This window comes from Hypomesus nipponensis, chromosome 4, assembly GCF_054491055.1.
Source record: "Hypomesus nipponensis isolate SF chromosome 4, ASM5449105v1, whole genome shotgun sequence".
Classification (NCBI taxonomy): Eukaryota; Metazoa; Chordata; class Actinopteri; order Osmeriformes; family Osmeridae; genus Hypomesus; species Hypomesus nipponensis.
This window is the reverse complement of record NC_140364.1, coordinates 11173236-11189315: the sequence shown is the minus strand read 5'-3', so window position 1 is coordinate 11189315 and position 16080 is coordinate 11173236. Positions and strand designations below refer to the sequence as shown.

At 47.5% G+C, this 16080-nt stretch overlaps 1 protein-coding gene across 1 annotated transcript in view; it reads left to right on the top strand.

Moving 5' to 3' along the window:
• The window catches only part of fhod3a (formin homology 2 domain containing 3a), a 39743-nt gene that overhangs the window by 21772 nt on the left and 1891 nt on the right, over nt 1–16080 (top strand). The window contains 24 exon segments of the mRNA XM_084696495.1: nt 272–366; nt 601–712; nt 828–922; nt 1066–1209; nt 1369–1601; nt 3038–3151; nt 3352–3852; nt 4827–4874; nt 5122–5256; nt 5353–5403; nt 7459–7682; nt 8862–9227; nt 9514–10126; nt 10128–10269; nt 10788–10928; nt 12363–12521; nt 12668–12850; nt 13607–13726; nt 14221–14382; nt 14459–14649; nt 14800–15004; nt 15138–15161; nt 15482–15695; nt 15835–15999. Of these exon segments, the coding sequence (XP_084552621.1) occupies nt 272–366; nt 601–712; nt 828–922; nt 1066–1209; nt 1369–1601; nt 3038–3151; nt 3352–3852; nt 4827–4874; nt 5122–5256; nt 5353–5403; nt 7459–7682; nt 8862–9227; nt 9514–10126; nt 10128–10269; nt 10788–10928; nt 12363–12521; nt 12668–12850; nt 13607–13726; nt 14221–14382; nt 14459–14649; nt 14800–15004; nt 15138–15161; nt 15482–15695; nt 15835–15999 (4437 nt within the window).

Sequence of the window (16080 nt, the reverse complement as noted above, 5' to 3'; positions counted from 1 at the left end):
AGCAAGTAAGTGTGTGTAGACATGTGCCGATGACACAAGTGTTAAAAAATGCACAGTGTCGGTGCGCTGTGAAAATTGATGTCTAGCGCTTGGGAAAACATTCAGACTCTCCGTCTCTTTTCCTACCTCTCTTGTTCCCTTTGTTTCTCTCTCCTATCTCTTTCCATGTTTTTCTGTCTTTCTCTCTCCTTCCCTTTCGCTCTCTCGTTCTCTCTCTCTTCCTCCCACTTTCTTTCCCACTCTCTCTTTCTCTGTCTTTCTGTTTCTCCAGCTCTGGGACAAATCATGCTGTATGTGGATGGGATGCATGGGGTCATAGGTCACGCTGAGACCATCCAGTGGCTGTACACTCTCATCGGATCTAAGGTGAATTGCTATTAAACTCCCGATCACAGTCATGAGAACACGTGCATGATGGGAAAACAAAGTCTGTTTCAATCTGGATTTTGGTTTCACACAGGTTTGAACAGGCTCACACAGGAATACACACACACACACACACTTACAGCTCAAACGTCAGACGCACACACCCATGCAGGTTCTGTGTCATCATGCATGTGATTATGTTGTGCCCGCACTTGTGTGTGTGTGTGTGTGTAGTTCCGGCTGGTGGTGAAGACTGCTCTGAAGCTGTTGCTGGTGTTCGTGGAGTACTCAGAGTCCAACGCCGCACTGCTCTTACAGGCCATCACTGCTGTGGACACCAAGAGAGGTAGGCCGGTGTACACACACCAACGCACGTTCACCGCTGCCTCCATACTGCGCCTCTCCCTGTCTGACTAACACCCAGATGATGCTCGGACTCACACCCGACGGTTGCTCTGCAGGCTGTAAGCAGTGGGCCAATGCCATGGAGATCTTGGATGAGAAGGATGGAGTGGACACAGAGCTGCTGGTCTATGCCATGACCCTCATCAATAAGGTCGCTTTTAAAAAGCTACCTTAAAAGCTAAGAGCTAGTGACAAAATAAATGTGGAGAACTCTGTGAAGAATGACTTTTCATCATTTATCTGTCGCTATGTTGTATCTGCTCCTTCACCCCCACCCACCCTCTCCACCCGCAGACCCTGGGTGAGCTGCCAGACCAGGACTCCTTCTATGACATGGTGGACTGTCTGGAGGAGCAGGGGATGGAGGTGGTGACCAGCAGACACCTGGGCAGGAAAGGCACTGACCTGGACCTGGTGGAGCAGCTCAACATCTACGAGGTCAGCACACACTCACAGATGCATACACACACACACTCACACACACACGCATTCACACCCACACACGCATACACACAAGTATGTTCAAACAGACTTACCAGCACAAATAGTGTACACATACTACTGTATTTAGTGTGCTATCCTCATATTGTCACCCAGGCGACCTTACGTCACGAGGATGGAGATGACGACAGCAAGCTCCCTCCAATGGGGCGTAAGGACTGCCGGCGAGCCAGCCTTGGGGGTGGGGACAAGAGGAGGGGCCTAGAGAGGAGGCGGAGCCGCAGACACTCTCTGGGGCGGTCGGGGAACGCCTCCCCCTGCAGCCCTGCATCTCCAAGGAGAAGCTTCCAGCCCTTCACCGGACAGAGAGCGGAGGATATGAGTGAGAGGTGAGCGAGGCGGGAGAGCGAGGGAGGGCGGAGTGGGGAGAGAAGGAACAGTGGGATATGAGAGGGCAAGATCCCAGCACTTGGAGAGAGAATTGTCGACAGAAGTGATAGAAGAAGACTTTAGTCAGCTGGTCATATTTTTCATTGAAAGGTTGACATTGTGGTTACAGTGTCCATTTTCTGCTTTAGAGCACTGTCAATGTCCCTTGCAGCCATGTAAGTTTTAAAGGTCACACAGGGGTCAGTGGTTGATCCGTGAGAAAGGCCTCTCCCTTTGCCATCACTATACTGTTGCTAACAATAGTAATAATGACTCACCCAAATATACTGTACTGTACACATTGTGTGGTGTGTTCTAACACCTGACACAGTGTGCAGTTAGTTCACCTGTAAGAGTTTACATTTCATATTGTCACACAGGAGGTCTTCACAGGTAAATTCCTCATATCCCTTTCCCCTCCAATCCTTTAATATTATCGGTCCATCTGTCTTCTCTTGTATTCTCTCTCCTCATCTGTATCTATCAACCCCTTTACTTCACTTCTCTGCTTCTTTTTTCACCGTATCTCCTTCACCTCCTTCATGTCAACTCCCCCACCTCAGTGTGCAGTGTGTGAACGAGGCAGACTTTGCCCCCTGGCCTGTGTAAGTACTACACTGAAACAATCCACAAATCTCTGCTGTGACGGCACTCAACATAACAGCATGGCTATTAAGCCGAGGCCTGCATCTGTCTTCAGAAAGAAGGAATCATGTGTGTGTGTGTGTGTTGTCTGTTTGATGGATGTAAGTTATGGGGTTTATCAAGGGAATATATCTGAGATTATCTCTTCTCACACTCATACACACACACACACACACACTTTTATGACTATTCCGTCAGTCCCACACGTGGTTCTGGTCTGATGGAACAGCATCTGGTGAACGTGTGCCCCCAACTGTGACATCTGGTTTTTAACTGTTCAAACACTTCCTGGTTCATACCACTGGCTGCAGGTCAGTTCTGAGACATTGCTCTTGTATTTGTGGTTATCGGTCGAAAGGAAGAGCAGCTGATCTGTAGTCAGTTCACGGGATCAGAGTTTGTTCTCCATCCTTGTCTTCTGCTAGTCAAACTAACTCTAGCAGCATTGTAGAAAATAGTCTACCTGTTTTTCCGTCTTTCTCTCAATTCCTCTTTCTTTTTCCTGCGTCTTTATTTTCCTTTTTTAATCTCTCTGTTTATACATGAATTGTGGGCGTGTATTACCTTGGGTGTTGTTCCTTTTTCGTTTCAATCTGTCCCTCTGTCCACTTTTTCTTACTCTTCTCTTCTCTCTGTTCTACTATGTCAATTCATCTGTGCATCATTGTCTTTCTGTCCCTTCCTTCATCTTATCTCTCTCCCTCCATCGTCAATGTTTCCCTCCCTCCTCCTCGCTCCCCGACCTCCACAGAGTAGAGGAATATGAGGAGGAAGAGGAGGCAGAGGAAGATGAACCTCCAATCACAGAGTCTGATTCTGATGAGAAGGAGGGGGCAGATAAAGGGTCTAGTCAGACCACGCCCAGGTATTAAAGGGACGCCTGAGATATAGATCTCCATATCGCATTCCTTTCTTAAAAGAATGATGGGAACTGTTCATCGCTCTGTATAATGTTGCTCATCCCCCTCCTGAAGCTTGAAATCTGTGATGGTAATAATCATTATTATTGAGTCCTTACCTTTACACTCATCCTCCGCTCTTCTCCATCCATCCCTCTATCCCCAGCCAATCAGTTACAAACCACACACCCAGTATTTACAGAACACACCTTCAGTCCAGCACTGTTGCTCTGGGAAAAGACAAATTGGGGAAAGTAAGAGAGGAAGAGGAGAACAAGAAGACGAGGAGGCCCCCGCCACCACCTCCACCACCACCAATACCTCCATCGCTGGCATACCACGTTCCTGCTCCTTCCCTCCCCGCCCCCACCATCCCTGCCCCCTCCCCCCCTGCCCTACCTATTCCTGCCCCCTCACCTGTCACTCCCCCCAAGCCTCCCCTCCAGCCCTCTCTTCTGGCGACCCTCATGGCGAGGAAGAAGTCGATTGTGACCGTTCCTGCCACCTTGGAAGTCAGTCCACCCTCCAGAGGCATGTCACGAAACTCCCCAGATCGCCTCCCCTACCTCCCCCAATCACCCTTTCACCTCTTCTCCTACGACTTGGACGAGGAGCGCACGCCTCCAGCTCTACCCAAACAGAAGGAGGACTCCGAGACAGCTGTCAGGTCAGAGGAACCAGGATGACTGTGTCCTTGAGTTCACAGTAGAGTCAAGAAACAGGATGTCACAATGGAGATGTGCTTTTGCTCACCTGCACTTCAAGAATCTTCCTTCACCTCTTTCAGCGTTTAAAACTTCTGCTGACAATTTCCTCTCACTTCCTCCTTTCTTTTTGTCACCTTTTATCACATCCTTGCCGTCTTCCTTTGCACAAGAACCACACCTAAATTATTGTTCAAGTATTTCTATTTCCAGTGTGTGACACCTTTGAACCTGTGTCAGTTCCTTCACGGATTGGATTCTCTCCTCCTTTCCATTTGCCTCCTTTCTTTGTTCTTTCACTCCACGTTCCACACCATCAGCCTCTTTTCACCATGTTTCATAGTTCTCACACCTTCTCTTTACACTGTCTGCCTGCTGAACATCACAACATGTCTTGATTCTCCTGCTACCTCCCCCTTCCTCTCATGACCTTCCTGTCATGCAGGTTTTGCTGCTTGTCCCAACACCTTGTATGTGTTTTGTTGGTGTGTGTGCATGTGTGTACTGTAAATGTGTGTGTGTGTGTGTGTGTGTGTTTGTGTAAATGCATGGCTACTGTGGTACAAGTTCTTGAACTCTGTTTGGTTTCTGTGCTACTTCAGTTTCAACTCTACCCCACTAGCCTGTTTTTAAAAATCTGGACAGAGAAAGTACTTTCCGCTAGTTTAAATAGTGATAAAAATTCATAAAAATTGGATGGAGTTATGAATCCAGTCATTATCTAACATGAATGATTCCACCAATGGTTTGTCTAGATTATCTTTCTTACAGATATTAGCTAACACTGGTAGCTAGATGTTAAGCAATATGCTGATTCCAGTCTTTGACTAATAGCACTGCTATTAGTTAAGTTTAGTTTACAAGGGGTCCAACTCGTTTGTCACTCTGCAGTCACTAAACTTAATTTGGTGTCACCCTCTCACCTGTCTCTGTATAGAAACGGAGGTCAGAAGTCGTATTCATCCACATCTGCCTCAAACTCCAGGTAATCACTGTACTCTCACCTACAGCCAGACACCCGAGTAATAACACGTGCACACATTTCAAGACACACGCACAGAAACGCACAAAATAATCTATTTTTTTATCTCACTCATTTTGCTCTCTCTCTGTCTCTCTCTCTCTGTCTCTCTCTGTCTCTCTCTCTCTGTCTCTCTCTCTCTCTCTCTCTCTCTCTCTGTCTCTCTCTGTCTCTCTGTCTCTCTCTCTGTCTCTCTCTGTCTCTCTATCAGGCCTGCCCTAGGAGGTCTCCTCTCCTCCTCATACAAGCAGCACCAGGAGTCTCTGGCGGTCGAGAGAGAGCGCCGCCGTGTGGAGAGAGAGGAGCGGCTGCAGAGGATAGAGAGGGAGGAGAGGAACAAGCACAGGTGCTGCATCTGAAATACATTTGGCCTTGACTGACCCTTCACTGTTTTTCATTTAACATGTATTTTTTTCAAATGTCTGTCTATGTATTTGTTTAGTCGAGACTATGTTGACAAAATGGAGGAGGCCAGGCATGCCCGAGAGGAGAGGTGAGTGACAAAACCATGCATACACACACACACACACACACACACACACACAACATAAACACACACACAACATAAACACACACACACGGGTCGGCCTCTTAGGGGGTGTTTTACCATGTGTTTGGGAAGAGGTTCATTGTGATAGTGTAATTGTTGTCAGGTTAAAAATGCGCCCTTTCTATCAAAGGCCGGAAAAAGATTTGCCTTGCCTTGTCTGTCAATTTCCTTTTTTTAAGAAGCAGTATTTTAACTGCTGGAATCTGCCATGGAGTTGATTGTGTTGGCTGCACACTGTGAGAAAATCAGACGCCAGTGTTCGTCAAGCTTTTTGCCCTCTTACACACACAGACACACAGACTGTACAAACACACACAAACCACACACACACACACACCACACACAAACACACACATTTATGAATAACACATCTGTGTTAGAACTGTGTTTGTGTGTATGGGAAAAATTAATAAACAGGATATATGGGATTGTCTGGATTGGATTATATTTTGATCCGCAAAATGAATCCACAGTGATCTAGCAGATTTAGTTTATTTGGTCGGTGTCCAGGGCTTACAAGTTCAAGCTCCCTCGTTGCTGTTCATGAATGCATGTTTGTGAGTGACAGTGCAGCTAAGCCATGTTTGCTTTCAGTTATGTCACTTCCTGTCCCCCTTTAGACCTATTTCACCCACCATTTAAACCAGGAGCTTTACAGAAACAAGAACACTGCTCTTTGTGCTTGGGATTTACAAGCAGACAGAGAGAGAGGGAGGGAGAGAAAGAGAGTGAGAGAGAGAGAAATAGACTGAGGTACTGTAGATATGATTAACATTGAGCTCTGGAGCACAGTGGAGAGATTTCTCATAAAGACTAGATGTATACATGACATATTTATGCTTCATGCTTATCAGAGGAACACAAGATCCAGTATATCTGATCTTCCAGTGGGTTTGCATCTGCCATGCAGAACTGAAATGCAGCTGTTCTGAATGGTGGATGGCCATTATATGACCGACTGTCCAGCTGGCTGCCTGCCTGACTGGCTGGCTGCCTGACTGGTTGCCTGGCTGACTGACCAGTGATGGCATATTTCCCATATTAGAATATTTCCCTATTCCCAATATCCTAAACAACTAAACATCTTCAAATAATTACTCTGCAGTGTCAGTTGGTTTATGTTGCACCACTGAGCAATCTACGCCACAGTTCCCTTTTGAAAACGTCACGACACACTCACTTGGTCTTTGCTCACACACCTACACAGATGTGTGCCTATCCAGTTACTCCCTCTGTGAAGTGGTCTGAAGTGAATGGAGGTGGAACACAGAAGCACCTTACATTCGTGAGAGTGCAGGAGGAAGGGCTGGGCCAGGGAGAGAGAGGAGAGAAGAGAAAGAGAGGAGGGAGGGAGGGACGGAGGGTGAGGGCTGTTACTGCTCTGAGTTACTGCTCGAGCTAGCGCTACTCTAGCTGATGAAGCCGGCCAGTTGACTGCTAATGGATAAAGAGAAAGAAGAGTTGGGAGAAGAGGAGGGCAAAGAGGAATAACAGGTTGACTTTCGTTATCTTGGTGCTTACATCTGGATTGAGCCAATCATCTGTCTCGCTGCCCTTTGTTATCCTCTCATTCGCTCTTTCCATTCTCTGAGATAGGAGAGGAGAATAGAGAAGACAGTGCATTTTATTTCAGTGAGAAACGAGGGAGGACAGAGTAGAATGTGTTTGGAGAAAGGTCATGGGTAGACTGATGGGAGAGAGATGGGTTTATCTAGCGTACTGAGATGAGGAGGTAAAGTGAGAGAGATACTATAATATATGTGGGTATTGAAAGGTGCCTGCTGTTAATACTGTTTTGTTCAAAAGTCCAGGGTCATTCCTACAGAGGGTGCAGAAGGCAAGGAAAGAAAGATGTTAGGACAACTTCACTATGTTTCTTACTAAGTGTTTAACTTTTCCTCTTTCCACTTTTCTATTGGTTTCTTTCTCTCTTTCACTCTCTCTCACTCTCTCTCTCTCACACACTCTCTCTCTCTCTCTTCATCCTAACCCTCTCAGGTATAAGAACTTGGAGAGGCTTGCTGCAGAGGAGTTTGAGAGGGATCATGTGCGGGTGCCGCGAGCTCGAACCGACCTCAGCCTGACCTTTGAACCCTCGGAGGCTTGGCCTTCCTCATCCAGGAGCAGCACCCCATCGTCCTTTGCCTCGCAAGAGGAGCAGGAGCAAGACCTCGAACCTGACACTGAGACCCCGGTCACTCCCTACACCCCCTCCGAATCAGGTCAAATACTTCTTGCTCTTTTTTTAGTTAGTGGATTCATCCTAAAATGTTTATTGGAATATTTGGTGTTTAAAGTCAACTTAGTAACACAGTTTTACATGGCCATTGGTTTATTGATGCAATGGCACTTTAGAGAAGACGAAAGTACAAAGTATGGAAAAACTTTGAAAAGAAAAGATATACACAAATCGAAATGCTTCCCTTTTGAGAACGGTACTGCAGAATTTTGAATACTTTGCTGCCGTCTGTGTGAAAGTTCACATCTTTCACAGAAGTTACAGTTGGGTGAATAGCTCTTGTTAAGGGGGAGTGGATTTAGAATCAGAACCAGAAGGTTACTGGTTCAATTCCCATCTGCACACTCTGAAGCAATCATTCCTAACTTTCAAATTGCTTCAGTTTGTGGCTTTCATAAAATTCAAGCACAGGTGTGACAGACATGAGAGAGGTTGAAAGAAAAGAAGGAAGAGAAGGAGAAATAGAGAGGATGTGGGTGAAGGGGTCGAAACGTTCTTGAAAGAACTATTTGAAAGTGTGATACCAAAACATGTTGGGTAAGAGCTGAATGAATGCATAGTCATGAACATGCTTACTGTAGCTGAAATGAGCTAGTGTATGAACAGTCAGAAGCCCTGTGTTTTTTTACACTTGACTACATCACAGCATAGACTGTACTGAGAGTGTGTGTGTGTGTGTGTATGTGTGTGTGTGTGTGTATGTTTGTGTGTATGTGTGTGTGCGCGTGTTGACGTAAACAGGAACCTAACTCCTCATTTCCTGTTCATTTCCTGGTCTCTGACAACCCACCTTTGTATACCTGCCATATTGTACATGCATGTTTACCTTAGTGTTATGTTGTGTGTGGTTAATGTGTGTGCGTTGATGCCAAGGTCATATTGTGGCACGCAAGCAGAATAGAGCTCTCTGTAAGTCACGTAACTTTGTCAAGTGAAAAGTGGCAGTGAAAATATATATAGCATTGGACATTGCACTAGTTGTGTACACAGTACATACAGTGCATAGAGTGTGTCTGTGTGTGTATGTGTAGTAGAAAGAGAAAAGCATTTGTATGTTTAAAATATCTTCAACTGTGAGGTCTCTTTACTTGCTGTGTCTACTACAACACTACAAGCCCTCCACAGTAGAGCTTACTAGCACTCTGCCTGTGCCCTGGAACAGGAGAGGCAGAGGGGGAGGACTCCAGCGTGAGTCCAGACCCGGAGGAGAAGGAGACCCAACCTGCTGGTCCTGAGGAGGAAGAGACAGAACACAAAGAAGAAGAAGGAGAAGGAGAGGGGGGAAAGGAGGTAGAGAAACAAGAAGAGGAGGTGAAGGACGGAACAGAGGCAGGGAAGGAGGAAGAGGAGGGACGAGAGGAGAAGGAACGGAAGCCAGAGAAAGAGAGGGAGGAGGAGGACAGTGGGATCCTGAGCGACAAGGAGAGACAGAATGAAGAGGTGAACGAGAAGGACAACTGCTCTGCCTCCAGCATCTCCTCGGCCAGCAGCACCTTGGAGAGAGAGGAGAGAGGCAGCAGTGAGAATGGTGAGACGGGCAGAACATGAGGCCAGTACATAGTACACAGAACTAACAATTACAGGACAGCACTAACCATGCAGTTTGGAGATAGATTAAATTGTAGAGTATGGTTTTACAACTCTTTTTTAATTTTTTATTTCTTTCCGTCCCCATACTTTTCATTCGGGCTTTTACACTCTCTCCCCCTCTCTCCCTCTCTCTCTCTCTCTCTCTCTCTCTCTCTCTCTCTCTCTCTCTCTCTCTCTCTCTCTCTCTCTCTCTCTCTGCCCATCCCTCTCCTTTCTCCGTCTAGGTCAGTGGACTCAGAGTGTTAAGGAGGTGGACGTGAACGAGCAGTGCAGCAAGATCCTCAACAGTAAGCTCTTCATGCTGGACATGCTGTACTCCCAGAGTAAGAAACCCAGCGACGAGGAGGAGGCGGAGGAGGAGGAGGAGGAGAGGGAGAAGGGGAAGGAAAAAGGAGTAGAAGGGGAGGAGGCCAACCAGCAGTCTGACGGACAAGCAAGCGAGGGTGGCCCCCCGAAATCGCCCCCCTCCACAGACGGTGCAACAGACAAGGGTGAGCACCACAGCAACATACGTGCGTTCGCCGAGCGCTTCGGGGACCTGGTGAAGGGTCTGGGTGTGCCCCACCCCCACACGGAGACCCCTGCCAACGAGCCCCCCCCGTCCCCCCCTCCTCCACCGCCGACCCCCAAGAAGGAGTCGGACACCATTTGGGACCAGCTGCTCGCCAGCCCGCGGGAGCTGCGCATCGGCGACATCGACTTCACCGACCTGAAGGAGGAGGACGACAGGGACATCCTGGATGCAGGCCTCCTGGGGGGGTCCAGTGACCTGTCCCTGCCTCCGCCCCCACCGCTCCCCTTCTCCAGCTATTCCGCCCGTATGCCCCCTCCCCCCCCCACTGTTCGGCTGCCCCCCACCCCCCCCAGCGCAGCCCCCGCCGCCCCCCTCCTTTTCCTCGTCGTCAGCCCTGGCCCCCACTCCCCCCGAGCCCCCTCTCTTCCAGAAGAAGAAGAAAACCATCAGGCTGTTCTGGAGCGAGGTAGGTCACACCAGGGTCTGAGATCCCATCAAGCTGTTCAGTTTCACTTTTGATATACATTTTATGGGGGAGGAATACCAGTGAAATAGGAGGTCTTAAGTTGAACATTGATTTATCTTAAGTTCAAGCCTTTTTTATAATACATTTAATAATTCAAAGCGATGATGGTGTACACTTCCTTATTTAGTTATTCCTGGACTTTTTTCCTTTTTTTCCTTGAGGGTTAATGTTGGTTGAGGGCAGTTCTATGGGCGTATGTGAAGCCCTCTGTGACATTGCTTGTAAAAAAGGCTAAACAAATACATTGAGATTTTGATTTGATTCGATTCCTTAGAAATGTTAGAAGTCTTTATTGGTCATCATCTCGTGCAGGGAGTTCAAACACCAACACACACACCTAAGTGCTCCAGTGTCCACTGATGAAATGTGCACTCTGCTTTCCTGATGTCCTTCCTCTGAGGGCAGCTACAGTATCATGATCACATGGTTACATCTCTGATGTCATCCGTGGTTCCCAGGTGCGTCCCTCGGACTTTCAGGACAGGGACCACAAGGGCAGCGGAGATTCCTTCTGGTCACAGCTGGACTCGGTGAAACTAGACACGTCTAAACTAGAACACCTCTTCGAGTCTAAGTCCAAGGAGATAACCGTCACTAAGGTAAGAAGCTGTGGTGAGGTCAGGAATGATCATATTTGATCATTATTAATTTATTTACCAGACTGTTTTATGCGAAGCAGAGTACAAGGGGGCAATTTGAACCTACAACCTCATGACAAATACTCTACTACTGCGCTATACTTTGGGTTCTGCATGTATTGGACTTTACTTACATATTGAACATATATCATGTAGAATCAAAGCACTTTAAATGAATGTATTATCCCGATTGTGATTGGCATCTACCATAATGAGTATAATTTGAGGTCAATTCCAGGGACACAATACAATTCATGACATGGTTTTATCATCCAGTTGAACCGTGACCCAGTGGTTTGAGGAAGGTCATGTGTGTTCTTGATGAGATCACACAGGGGAGTGTGGAGGTAGATCCCTGGTATTAGACCTGTGAGACTTGTAATAGATCCAGTCTGGCTGCCAGAGACAAGAAGCTCAGACCTGGCCTTTGCAACACTTTGAACTCAAGCCTACGTTCAAAACCGCAAGCTGTTGTTAAAGCTGCTCCTGTTAAAGAATCACCTCGACAGTCAGTTAGCCGGTCCACACGCCTGGTCTGGTGGTGGTCCACATAGTTTGTTTTGATGGAAACCTGTCATCCTTGAAATGTTGAGTACAGAGATGGTCCAAGTTTGAGACCACCGGGCTATTAAACACACACACACACACTTCTGACTTTGAACTCCACCACCTTGTTTTTAGCTGTGTGTCCATATAAGGCGGGTGAAAAGCAGTGGTTCTAACACTTCTAGCATGTCATAAAATTAAAGGAGTTATACTTGATGGTGACATAAAAATTTTCAGCCCAATGGTCTTTTAAGAAAGGAGAGCTCTGGAATGGCAGCGTGTCTTGGCAGCACCACTATAGGAAATAGGATGGGTAAACGACAAGGCTGCTAATGGCCCCCATGTGGCATCCATCCTGGCTGAAGACGGCATCTAGGTCTTAGCACCTGCAGCTTTGTTCTTTGATGTGGCAACCTCTCTCACACACATGCCTTCAGCTAATAGCAGCGAGTGTGATGTCATGTCAACAGAAATAAGACAAATACACTGATGCACATAGAGACCTGGTCCATCGTACACGCAGAATCACACACAGAAACCGTACGCACATGCACGCTCGAGCCCTTTTCCACCTTGCCATTATTATCCACAGCTGCAGTCAATTTCTCCCCGAGTGCTGATCCTCTAAATCCCTACCAGGACATAAACAGGCCCACACTCCGAGAAAAAGAGGTGGAGAGGCAAAAAGAGGGGTGGGGGTGGGGGTAATAGAAGATTAGAAAACAGAGATTGCCTAGACTGTATTGTTCATGCATAATTGATAGGAAGGAGCTAATTTCTAACCCTTAATCTTCTCTGACTTCTGTGTACGTGTGTGTGTGTGTGTGTGTGGGTGCGTGTGTCTTATAGAAAACAGCTGCGGATGGTAAGCGTCAGGAAGTCATAGTGCTGGATTCAAAGAGGAGCAACGCCATCAACATCGGGCTGACTGTTCTGCCTCCACCTCGTACCATCAAGACGGCCATCCTCAACTTTGACGAGTACGCGCTCACCAAGGAGGGCATAGAGGTGAGCGCTGACCATGAGGAAGAGAACAGTGGTGGGGTGGATAGCTATTCTCAGTTCTGAATGCTTTATTCTCGCTCTCTCTCTCCCCTTCATTCGCTCCCTGACCTTCCTCTCCTTTCCCTGCTGCTGCCTTTCCCCTCCTCTAGAAAATTCTCACCATGATCCCCACCGAAGAGGAGAAGCAGAAGATCCAGGAGGCCCAGCTGGCCAGCCCCGATGTTCCCCTGGGCTCAGCCGAGCAGTTCCTCCTCGTCCTCTCCTCCATTTCAGAGCTCTCCGCTCGCCTGCAGCTCTGGGCCTTCAAGATGGACTATGAGGTCACAGAGAAGGTGCGTTTGTGTTTGTCTGTGTGTGTGTGTGTGTGTGTGTGAGTGTGTCTCCATGTCCCTGTATGCCTAATGGAGCCCAAACAACAACATCCTCCAAACCAACAGCTTGCTTCCTGACCTAATACTAGCTAGCCTCATTAGAACACCCTCTCTGGCACAATCAGACATATTTCAGTCCGACCAAGGAATGCGTCCGGGGTAGGAGGTTCAAAGCCAGAAACCGGCAATGGAAAACATGCCGGGGCTCTCGAGCTGTCCTGTAAATTTTATGCTTTTCCACAGGATGCTGCGTCTTTCATCTTGTCTGAGGGGCAGGATTCCTGACCGCAGGTTGTGTAGAGCGGCATTCCCTAACTCTGAAAAGGGATGTTTTAGTAGCGGGAGTTTTAATGGAGGGGAACATAGCGTGCAGAAACAACAAGACTGAGAGATACACACACACAGGTACACACAGGGCTGGAACATAATGTACCAAAAAACAAAAGAGCAGGTAATCAAAACCATGTTCTGTAGCCATTCCCAACGGCTGACCTGGACACAAACCTTTAAACAACCTTTATACAAACCTAAACAAGGGCAGATGAACCACAGCAGGGAGCTCAGTGCACCTGCTGTAATTTGGGCTCCACCACAGAGCATAACCTTAAATGAAACACATCCTGTAAGACATGAATGGAGTCGTTAATAGTGTGCTGGTGCGTGTTTGTGTGTGTGTGTACGTCTGTGTGTGTGTATCTGTGTGTGTGTGTGTCCTAGGAAGTGGCAGAGCCGCTCCAGGATCTGAAGGAGGGGATGGAGCAGCTGGAGAAGAACAAGACGCTTCGCTACATCCTCTCTACCCTGCTCGCTATGGGCAACTTCCTCAACGGAACCAATGTGAGTCACACCTCACTCTCTCTCTCTCTCTCTCTCTCTCTCTCTCTCTCTCTCTCTCTCTCTCTCTCTCTCTGTCTGTCTCACTGTGTCTCACTCTGTCTCTCTCTGTCCCTTTCTCTCTCTGTCTCTCTCTCTATCTCTCTCTCTCTCTGTCTCTCTCTGTCTCACTGTGTCTCACTCTGTCTCTTTCTGTCCCTCCTGTCTCATTTTCTCTCTTTCTCTCTCTGTCTCTTTCTCACTCTGTCTCTCTTTCTCTCTCTGCCTCTCTCTGTCTCACTCTCTCTCTGTCTCACTCTGTCTCTCTCTGTCTCACTGTCTTTGATCAGTCTACAAATCATCACACAGGTGTATGAAATACAGTCTGAACAAAAAAACAGTGTCATCAGACGGTTCATGAATTCTAATTTTTATTTGATCCGCGTGCGTGTGTGTACATATGTCTGTGTGGGCTCGGACGTGCGCATGTTTGTGTATGCTTATCAAATCCAATTTAGGTCAAAGGCTTCGAGCTGAGCTACCTGGAGAAGGTTCCTGAGGTGAAGGATACGGTCCATAAACAGTCTCTGCTGCACCACGCCTGCACTGCGGTGGTGGAGAACTTCCCTCAGAGCACAGACCTGTACTCGGAGATAGGAGCTATCACCCGCTCTGCTAAAGTACGTTGTAAAAACAACCACCCACTGACACACACACACACTACAATGGTTAATCACGACCAATTCCATCTCTCAGGTGGACTTTAATCAGCTCGAGGAGAGCCTGATTCAGATGGAACGGCGCTGCAAAGCATCCTGGGATCATCTGAAAGTCATTGCCAAGCACGAGATGAAGCCCACGCTCAAACAGAAGATGTCCGACTTCCTCAAAGACTGTGCCGAGAGGATCATAATCTTGAAGATAGTTCATCGCCGGATCATGAACAGGTAGGTGGAGCTACCTCACACACTTGGGTTACTATATGAGTGTATTGGAATACGTGTGGCTGGTACGCAGTCAGGTGAAAGTCTATGCTCTCTATGTCTCTCTCACACACCCTTCTTTCTCCTGCTCTTCTTTCCCCCCATTTGTTCTAGGTTTCATGCGTTCCTCTTATTCCTGGGCCATCCGCCCTATGGTGTGAGAGAGATTAGCGTCCACAGGTTCAGTAAGATTCTCAGTGAGTTTGCTCTGGAGTACCGGACCACCAGAGACAGGGTGCTGCAACAGAAACAGAAACGGGCCGACCATCGAGAACGCAACAAGACCCGGGGCAAGATGATCATAGACGTCAACGCTCCAGTAAGTTTATTTTGACCCCTGTGTATTTGCCCCTTTTCTCCTTTTCTTTGTTATATTCTTTCTTTTTATTATTTCTGTCACTTTTTTTTACTTTCTTCTTCTCCGTACTTATCTGTTCTTTATTCTCTCATAGTCTGATGATGAAGAGGAGAGTGAGGTACCACTGTGTGTTTGTGTCTGCTCAAGCATGTGTGTGTACACAAGCATGTGTGTATGCTTGAGAAACCTTTGCAATGCCCCCCAAAAAACGTCCTCTAACATTTCTCTCAAGTTTTGAATCTTTTGGGTGTCTACATTTGCCTGACTTTAATGGATCATTTGCTGATACACAGCTTTTATATTTGTTCCTAAAACATTGTTAAATTGTTCAAACTCTAAAGATTGGATTTATTTATGCCTAAGGATTGTTAAGAAGTCTTTGTAATATATTAACCAACTCAAACTGTGGCTGGTTCTCCCTCTTCTTCTGCCCTCCAGTGTGGTGGAAAGTATACCCCAGGCAGTGGCAATAGTAGTGCCCCCGGTGGTGGTCAGGAGAGCCAGCAACCTCAAGGTCTGGGTCATGCTGAGGATGCAGCAGAGCATGAGAACATGAAGGCAGTACTGAAGACCAGCCTGCAGAGTGGGGATAGTGAGGCCACAGGCGTGTCGGGACTACGCACACGGACCAGATCACGTCCTGGCCGGGGAGGTGGGGGAGTACAACAACACACACACACACACACACGTGTATAGCTTCCACTTACAGTGTTAGTGTAGATGCTTCTGTTTTTTTATTGATTATACCATGTGTCCAGTCTTATCTCCCAGTCATGTCCCCTCCCCCTCAGGTCGCACGATGCAAGCGTGGACCCCACCCACCGAGGAATCTCAGATCACCGGGGATGATGCGGCGGATGAGATCATGGAGCGTATCGTGAGATCAGCCACTCAGGGCCCGGGTCAGAGGTCACAGCCCCGGGAGAGGAGGAGGTCACGGGCCAACCGCAAGTCACGTAGGTTTAAACACCCATCCACTGTTTTCTTACTCAAGTCACAGAAAATGAGGAATGTTCTTACTGAAGTTATGTATGACC